The sequence below is a fragment of the Triticum dicoccoides genome, chromosome 7A (genome assembly GCF_002162155.2).
Source record: "Triticum dicoccoides isolate Atlit2015 ecotype Zavitan chromosome 7A, WEW_v2.0, whole genome shotgun sequence".
NCBI lineage: Eukaryota > Viridiplantae > Streptophyta > Magnoliopsida > Poales > Poaceae > Triticum > Triticum dicoccoides.
The window spans coordinates 370,415,019-370,425,013 of NC_041392.1; the positions used below are offsets into that span (position 1 = coordinate 370,415,019).

The 9,995-nt window shown below is 37.5% G+C and overlaps 1 protein-coding gene and 1 pseudogene across 1 annotated transcript; both read left to right on the forward strand.

Annotated features, from left to right (window-relative positions):
- Positions 1–1,885: 1,885 nt before the first annotated feature.
- Positions 1,886–5,299, forward strand: LOC119331952 (annotated as a pseudogene).
- On the forward strand, positions 3,148–3,669 carry LOC119331953 (NAD(P)H-quinone oxidoreductase subunit 1, chloroplastic-like). The gene has a single exon (XM_037605129.1). The coding sequence runs from the start codon at positions 3,148–3,150 to the stop codon at positions 3,667–3,669; it is 522 nt and encodes a 173-aa protein (XP_037461026.1).
- Positions 5,300–9,995: the final 4,696 nt, after the last annotated feature.

Sequence of the window (9,995 nt, forward strand, 5' to 3'; positions counted from 1 at the left end):
TCCGTGGTCGGATCTTTCCCAAGGGAGGGGAGATGATGCGGAGCATCCCAAGATCATCCCCATGGACCTACCTACGTCTCCCACGACACCACTTGGACCAATGATAAGGCCACGAGCAAAGGCTATCGAAGATAAGGTGAACTCGCTCCTCTTCAAACTACCACTTTCTATACATGAGACATGGCTACTACTTCAAGCGGAAACACTATGCGTGATCAGGTACTTGGAGGAGAGCCACGGAGCAGCTACACCCATCGGACAAGGCGACAAGGACACCAAGCGCCAAGGTTATGAAGAAGGAAGGCCAACAAAGCTACAGCCACCGGACGACCGGCCGGGGCCGGACGTCCGGAGCCTGAAGCCCCCAGCGAAAGCTACAATGAGCGGACCTCCGGCCAGGACCGGACGACCGGCCACACCTCCCAGCGAGCGGACAACCGGGCAGGACCGGACATCCGGCACCACCGCACCCGAGCCAAAATTAGTGAAAGTCCGAAGTGACCAGACGTCTAGCACCTCCATCACAAAACGGAAATAGCGGAAGTCGGGCGACCACCGGACGTCCGGTCCCCAGCGGACGTCTGGTACCTGTCTGCGCACAGGACTCAGGCCCGAGGCCCATGTATCCCCTCACTTCGTCCCCATTTGCACTAAGACTATAAATAGACCTCCTACTACTCCTAGCTAGGGTTAGCAAAGTAGTAGCTCATTAGAGATAGAGCTTTGCTCATCCATTACGGATCTACTCCATGAGAGAGACCGCGGCCCCTCTTCGGAGAAGATCCCCTTGGATTCAAGACCCCCTTCTGGGTGGTCCCTTCAAGACCACCTTTGGAGAAGAACCGGTTACCGTGTATCGTCCCTTGTTGATTGTGGATCATGTATCTCCCTTTGTGTTCATGGATCTAGCATATGTGTGATCGTTCTTGTTGGTTTGAGTGATTCTCTCATGTTTCCCCTCGTGTTCTTCGTTTTCTTTGCGGGATCCGCTCCTTTCGTGAAATATCGGCCATCTAGGGTTCCACCCTACATCACCAAGCGTCTTAATACATATGCAAAAAAATTCATTATTGGCCCACCATTGATTAGAAGATTTAGCCTGTATGAATGGCTATTGGTTTGATACGGATAATGACAATCGTTTTAGTATGTTAAGGATACAGATGTATCCACAATTCATTTAGAGTTACTTAATAGTCTATTTCTTATACCATATCTTTATCACGTGAAATTCTCGAGCCAAAAGATGGATGCATATGCTGTGTTTCACTTTGCTAAATGATATCAATTAAATGGTGTATCAATTCCATAAATTGCATATAGCAATAAATAAATCAAAAAAATTCTTTCTAATATTTTAGATAGAAGAAATCTCTTATATCTAAAATATTAGAAAGAATGTACCCGTCTATTCAATTCCAATTTGCATCGATAAAATAAAACCAAATTCATGTAGTAGATGAATAATTGCAAATTTGTGTGTGTATGAGATTAGAATAACTTCAAAATAATTGACATAATTTTGTATTTTTTCTAATCAGAAAAATACATGAAAAAGAAAGGAGGTAGATTTTTTTTGGATTTATGGTTAAAGAAGAAAAAGAAGAAAACGGGTTCTGTTGAATTTCAAGTATTCAGTTTCACCAATAAGATACAGAGACTTTCTTCACATTTGGAATTACACAAAAAAATATTTTTCATCGGAAAGAGGTCTACGAAGACTTTTGGTAAAACATCAATGTTTGTTGGCTTATTTGGCAAAGAAAAATAGAGTACGTTATAAGAAATTAATCGGTCAGTTGAATATTCGGGAGCAGTAATTTAATTGTTCAATTTTTTTACTTGTTTTATTATTTTTAATAGTCTTATAGTACTCTTTGATTTTTCATTTTGATGAGCCTCGCTTTGAGGAATTCATGGAATAATCCATTTTCATGGAATAATGAATTAAGGAAGAAAGGATATGAATCTACCGCTTACAAGAAAAGATCTCATGATAGTCAATATGGGACCTCAACACCCATCAATGCATGGTGTTCTTCGACTGATCATTACTCTCGATGGTGAGGATGTTATTGATTGTGAAGCCATATTAGGCTATTTACACAGAGGAATAGAAAAAATCGCGGAAAACAGAACTATTATACAATACTTACCTTATGTAACAAGGTGGGATTATTTAGCTACTATGTTTACAGAAGCAATAATAGTAAATTTGCCAGAATTCTTGGAGAATATTCAAATGCTACAAAGAGCCAGCTATATTAGGGTAATTATGTTAGAATTAAGCCGGATAGCTTCTCACTTGCTATGGCTTGGACCTTTTATGGCGGATCTCGGCGCACAGACTCCTTTTTTCTATATTTTTAGAGAGAGAGAGAATTAATATATGATCTATTTGAAGTTGCTACAGGTATGCGAATGATGCACAATTACTTTCGCATCGGAGGAGTAGCCGCTGATCTACCTTATGGATGGGCCAATAAATGTTTAGATTTATGTGATTATTTTTTACGCGGAGTTGTTTAATATCAACAACTTATTACACAGAATCCAATTTTTAGAGCGAGTTGAAGGAGTAGGTTTTATTAGCGGAGAAGAAGCAGTAAATTGGGGCTTATCAGGACCGATGTTACGAGCTTCTGGAATGTAATGGGATCTTCGTAAAGTAGATCCTTATGAGTCTTACAACCAATTTGTTTGGAAAGTCCAATGGCAAAAGGAAGGGGATTCGTTAGCTTGCTATTTAGTACGAGTTGGTGAAATGAGGGAATCCATCAAAATAATTCAACAAGTTGTATAAAAAAATTCCTACAGGACCTTATGAGAATTTAGAAGCCCGACGCTTTAAGAAAGAAAAGAATTCTGAATGGAATGATTTTGAGTATAAATTTCTTGGTAAAAAAACCTTTGCCCAATTTTGAATTGTCAAGACAAGAGCTTTATGTAAGAGTAGAAGCCCCAAAAGGTGAATTAGGGATTTATCTAGTAGGAGATGATAGCCTTTTCCCCTGGAGATGGAATATCCGTTCACCCGGGTTTATTAATTTCCAAATTCTTCCTCGGCTAGTTAAAAAATGAAATTGGCTGATATCATGACGATATTAGGTAGTATAGATATCATTATGGCGGAAGTTGATCCTTGAAATGATAATAGATAGGGTAGAGGTAGAAACTATCAATTCTTTTTCGAAATTGGAATTATTAAAAGAAGTCTATGGACTGATATCGATTCTACCCATTTTGACCCTCCTTTTGGGAATAACAATAGAGGTACTCGTAATTGTGTGGTTAGAAAGAGAAATATCTGCGTCGATACAACAACGTATTGGTCCTGAATATGCTGGTCCCCTGGGCTTGCTTCAAGCTATAGCAGATGGGACTAACCTACTTTTTAAAGAAGATATTCTGCCATCCCTAGGAGATATTTCTTTATTTAGCATTGGACCCTCTATAGCAGTCATATCAGTTTTATTAAGTTTTTTAGTTATCCCTTTGGGATATCATTTTGTTTTAGCCGATCTTAGTATTGGTGTTTTTTTATGGATTGCCATTTCAAGTATAGCTCCTATTGGTCTTCTTATGCCAGGATATAGCTCAAATAATAAATATTATTTTCAGGTGGTCTATGAGCTGCTGCTCAATCCATTAGTTATGAAATACCATTAACTTTTTATGTGCTAGAAATATCTCTATCTGTGATTTGTTAAAATAGATCTTTTTCCTATAAATCCATTAACAATTTATATTCCTTTTCTTATTTAGTATTTGGGTTGGTAAGTTAAACTAGATAGCTATATGAGTGAAACAAAACAACTTATAAATTTGTAGTAAAAAGAAAAAATCTCATTTCCTACGTACAAGAAAAAACTGGAAGTAAACATAAGCAGTGTAAACTCTTTATCCCAAGGTTGATATTTTTTAATTAGTCATCATATCTTGAAGCGGCCAAGAATAAAGGATTCACGATATGGAATTCCATTACTAAAATACTCCTAGTTATTACTATAGCTTAATAATCCATAAGAAGAATCCACCAAAAGTTAGTGAAGGGTTAGGAACACTAAAGTACATAAAGGATTAGTAATGGAAAATCTAAAACATTAGAGATTTTTGCCCATAAAAGGGATCGTAATAAGGACTTGCAATTTGTAGAAATTATCAAGTAGTACTTTCTTCGGATTCCAATCCTGAGTATGTTCTCATTCACTTGTTAAGGAAATGGCTATCAAGAACGAATTAACCCTTTATCCATTTTTTCTTTTTAAATACCCCCTTCCACGGGGAAAGAAGAATAGTAAAAAAGATATGGAGTGCACTAGATTTTTTTTCATTATTTCCTTCCTCTATCCATATTCATGCGGAATTGCTCATGAACTAATAACCAACTCTTTCCATTTATTAATTTAATTCCTATAACTAGTAACAAGTGTTTTATTCCAAGATTAAGTTATTATTGAACAAAGAAATTTTTTCATTATTTTATAAAGGATGAGATCAATTCGGAAGCACTTTTTCTTATTCTAGCAGACGGAATTCCTTTGGTCTAATTTAGGACTTTCAAATCTATTTTATTTTATCTAATTCTACCTACGCCCCAGGGGATAGAAACAAAATAGTCCTTTCCTTTTTCTGATCATAGAGAAGCAGTATGAATCTAAGGTTTCATGTACGGTTTTGAAATAGCGGTGGGAACTGTGGTGTTATCATCGACTATGATTGTCTAATAGTTCAAGTATAGCTGATATTGTTGAAGCACAGTCAAAATGCAGTTTTTTGGATGGAATATTTGGCGTCAGCCTATAGGTTTTCTGCTTTTTTTAATTTCCTCTTTGGCAGAATGTGAAAGATTACCCTTTGATTTACCAGAAGCGGAGGAAGAATTAGTAGCAGGTTACCAAACTGAATATTCCGGTATCAAATATGGTTTATTTTATCTTGTTTCTTACCTAAATTTATTAGTTTGTTCTTTATTTGTAACATTCTATACTTGGGCAGGTGGAATTTATCTATTTCCCTATTATCCTTTTTTGATTATTTTTTCAAATGAATAAAGCACTTGCAATTTTGGAAATGACAATGGGTATATTTATAACATTAACTAAAGCTTATTTATTTCTCTTCATTTCTATCACAATAAGATGGACTTTACCAAGGATGAGAATGGATCAGTTATTAAATCTTGGATGGATTTTTTTACCTATTTCCCTGGGCAATCTCTTATTAACAACCTCTTCTCAACTTGTTTCACTATAAATAAGATAATACAATAATAGTAAGAATATTTTCAACACAAAAGCTCTCTTAAACAAGAGAAAGAAACATGTCTTTTTCATAGATATTTAGAATGAATATGTTCCCTATGGTAACTGGGTTCATGAGTTATGGTCAACAAACAATACGTGCTACAAGGTACATAGGTCAAAGTTTCATAACTACCTTATCCCACACAAATCATTTACCTATAATGATTCACTACCCTTATGAAAAATCAATTACACCAGAGCATTTCCGAGGGTGAATCCACTTTGAATTCGATAAATGTATTGTTTGTGAAGTGTGTGTTCATGTATGTCTGACAGATTTACCCACTATGGATTGGAGATTTGAAAAGGATATTAAAAGAAAACAATTTCTTAATTATAGTATTGATTTTGGAGTTTGTATATTTTGTGGCAATTTTGTTGAGTATTGTCCAACAAGTTGTTTAACAATAACTGAAGAATATGAACTTTCTACCTATGACCATCATGAATTGAATTACAATCAAATTCCTTTAAGTCGGTTACCAATCTCCATAACGGAAGATTACACAATTCAAACAATTGGGAATTCGTCTGAAAGTAAAATAAACAAAGAAAATCTTCGAATTCAAGAACGATTACTGATTACTAAACTTTGATTTTGTCTTTTTGTTATAAAAATCCAATAATCTTTATTAAACTATAGAGAAAAACGAAAAACTACTGCTTATTGGAAATTCTTTCTTATTTTAAATCAGACAAGATTTTCGTGATATAATATAATTTCCAACTATATAGTTTATGCACAAAAAGTACCCTAATCCTTTTTCCTTCCTTGAATCCTTTATTTTTAGTCAGTTCATGAAAATTTTTATACTATTAATTTCTTTTTATGCATAATGGATTTACCTGGACCAATACATGAGATTCTTATGCTATTTGGGGGATTTGTTCTTCTACTAGGGGGTCTAGGAGTAGTATTACTTACCAAACCCATTTATTTTGCCTTTTCGTTGGGATTAGTTCTTATTTGTATATCCTTATCTATTTTTTATTAAATTCCTACTTTGTAGTTGTCGCACAACTTATTATTTATGTGGGTTCACTTCATTCGTTTGTATAACTATAGTTTTTTCACTGTAATGTTCGTAAATGGCTCAGAATGGTCTAAAGATAAGAATTATTGGACTATTGGAGATGGGTTCACTTCATTCGTTTGTATAACTATAGTTTTTTCACTAATGACCACTATCCCAGATACGTCGTGGTATGGAATTCTTTGGACTACAAGATAAAACTAAATAGTAGAACAAGGTCTCATAAACAATGTTCAACAAATTGGAATTCATTTAGCAACAAATATTTATCTTCCGTTTTAACTCATTTCTATAATTCTTCTAGTTGCTTTAATAGGTGCAATTACTATGGCTCGGCAATAAGAAAACAAAAAGTACAAATTATAAGAATTGCAAATCTAAAATAAATAACTGAAGAATCACAATTTTGATTTAGTAAAACCCATCTACTACCAACAAATACCTCCTTTATTTTCTCTTTTGTTGTGTAATTGTTCTATTGTAATTAATTGAATCGGTTCAATTCTTGCCCTCATATTGAAATGAATTGAGATTTATAAGGAGTTAGTTAATGACGTTTGAGCATGTACTTTTTTTGAGTGTCTATTTATTTCTGATTGGTATCTACGGATTGATCACAAGCCAAAACATAGTTAGAGCTCTAATATGTCTTGAACTTATACTAAATTCAATTAATCTAAATCTCGTAACATTTTTTGATCTATTTGATAGTGGCCAATTAAAAGCAGATATTTTCGTAATTTTTGTTATAGCCCTTGCGGCCACTGAAGCCGCTATTGGACTATCCATTTTTTCTTCCATCCATTGTAATAGGAAATCCACTCGTATCAATCAATCTAATTTATAGAATAGTTAGACTTTTGAATAATTAGACATAGAATCCTTTAAACAAAGGCGCAAATATTAAAATAAATAGAAATCAATACTATTTTCTTAGTATTATTTGACAATATCCACTTTTAGTAGATTATTGCATAGTATTCTTTTTCACTTGAATGAATTTTTGTATTTGTAATTCATTGATATTGCAATAATTTATATTGAAAATACGATAGCCAATTTATTGGCTAATTCAAATTCATCTGTACAATTCATAAAATTCTTTCTTATTTCTTATTGTTGAAATCAAAAATTAAAGTCTCTTGGCTCTCTTCACGCTTTCTCACAAACAGATTAAAAAATAGATTTTTATTTTTGAAGTTTTGATAAACCATTGATTCATCTAGTGTCTACAATAGATATGTCTCATTATACTACTAATTTCATTTTTACCAGATCAACAAAATTTATGCTGAAAAGAAAAAAATTATAGATCCAATGTCACATTCCGTAAAAATTTACGATACATGTATAGGATGCACTCAATGTGTACAAGCTTGTCCAACAGATGTATTAGAAATGATACCCTGGGATGAATGTATAGCCAAGCAAATTGCTTCTGTGCCAAGAATCGAAGATTGTGTGGGTTGTAAGAGATGTGAATCTACCTGCCCGACAGATTGTGTCGGCGCTCGATCAGTGGGCTATTACACACTCTTTAAAGGGTGGCTGCTTCTAGGCAAACCTCCTGGCTGTCTTCGCACCCCCAACCTCCTTTATCACCGAGCGATCACTTAGGGGCCTTAGCTGGTGATCCGGGTTGTTTCCCTCTCGACGATGAAGCTTATCCCCCATCATCTCACTGGCCGACCTTGACCCCTGTTATTTTTGGGTCATATCTAGTATTCATAGTTTGCCTTGATGTGGTACCGCTCGCGCAGCCCACACCGAAACAGTGCTTTACCCCTAGATGTCCAGTCAACTATTGCACATCAACGCATTCCGGGGAGAACCAGCTAGCTCTGGGTTCGAGTGGCATTTCACCCCTAACCACAACTCATCCGCTGATTCTTCAACGTCAGACAGTTTGGACCTCTGCTTAGTTTCATCGAAGCTTCATCCTGGTCATGGATAGATCACCCAGGTTCGGGTCCATAAGTAGTGACAATCGCCCTATTAAGACTCGCTTTCACTACGGCTCCGGTGGGTTTCGTTCCCTTAACCAAGCCACTGCCTATGAGTTGTCGGCTCATTCTTCAACAGGCATGCAGTCAGAGATCACTCCCCCCCCCCACTGCTTGGGAGCTCAGCACGGTTTCATGTTCTATTTCACTACCCACTAGGGGTTCTTTTCACCTTTCTCTCACGGTACTACTTCGCTATTGGTCACCCAGGAGTATTTAGCCTTGCAAGGTGGTCCTTGCTGATTCACACGGGATTCCACGTGCCCCATGCTACTCGGGTCGGAGTGTAAGCTAGTGATGCTTTCAGCTATTGGACTTTAGCCATCTAGGGTGCGACACTCAACCGCTTCGCCTAGTAGCACAACGCTTGTATTGCTCTCCCACAACCCCATTCTCACGGTTTAGGCTGCTCCAGTTTCGCTCGCCGCTACTACAGGAATCGCTTCTGCTTTCTTTTCCTCTGGCTACTAAGATGTTTCAGTTCGCTAGGTTGTCTCTTGCCTGCTCATGGATTCAGTAGACAGTTTAAAAGGTTGACCTATTTGGGAATCTCCGGATCTATGCTTACTTTCAACTCCCTGAAGCATTTCGTCTCTTGCTATGCCCTTCCTCGTCTCTGGGTGCCTAGGTATCCACCGCAAGCCTTTCCTCTTTTGAACCTTGCCATTAACGTTAAGGGAATGCCATCCTATGGTGCTACTAAATGGAAAGATCTTATCAACGTCCATGAATGTGAAATCATAGATCAAACTGCCAAATTGGCAAAATTTGGTGCTATCGCTATCATAGTATCTGCTAAGTTCATGGGCTGGAGATAAGCGGACTCAAACCGCTGACATCCTCCACAGGGTAAACCACTGCCTCTCAGGCCTCCCGACGGGTTCTACCATAGAGGCCAAAGATAGACACTAACTCCTCCCCGAACATAGCTTACAACTTTCACCATACTGGGCTCTCCAAAGAGCAACTCTTCTCAAAATCTCAAAACAAAAGTTGCTGAGTTGGAATCCCATTCTAAGGATTCTTGTGGTTCCGGGGAATCCTGTTACAGGAGAACCAGGAACGGGGAGCTCTCCCCTTTTTCCACCTGACTCTTTGATCTTAAGAATTCTGGTTTTAAGAACGAGCGATTACCCTTCTCCGACCCTTACTGCCCAACCGGAGAGCGGACGGCTAATGTGTTCCACTTATTGAACATAGTCTATGTTCGGTCCGTGACCCCTGGACGCCGAGGACGTCCTTGGGGCAATCTCATAGTTCCTACGGGGTGGAGACAATGGGGTCGGTCCATGGATTTTCCCTCTTTTTGCTACATTTCGCTCAAAGGGTTGAAGGGATATAGTGCATCAAGTTATTCGCAAGGGCCAACTTGATCCTCTTCCCCAGGTATCCCAGATGAGGGAAGCCTAGGAGAGCCGCCGACTCCAACTATCGTCCATGTACGATCCATACTAGATCTGACCAACTGCCCATCCTACCTCCTCTACCTTTTTGACATCCCATCTTTTTGTCTCAGTAGAGTCTTTCAGTGGCATATTTCAATCCTCTTCCCCATTACATAGAAAAAGTGAGCCATCGGTTCAGGTAGAAGATACTATCATTATTGCCTGGACAATTAGACAGCAAACCTATAATCGCAAAAACCCAATTGC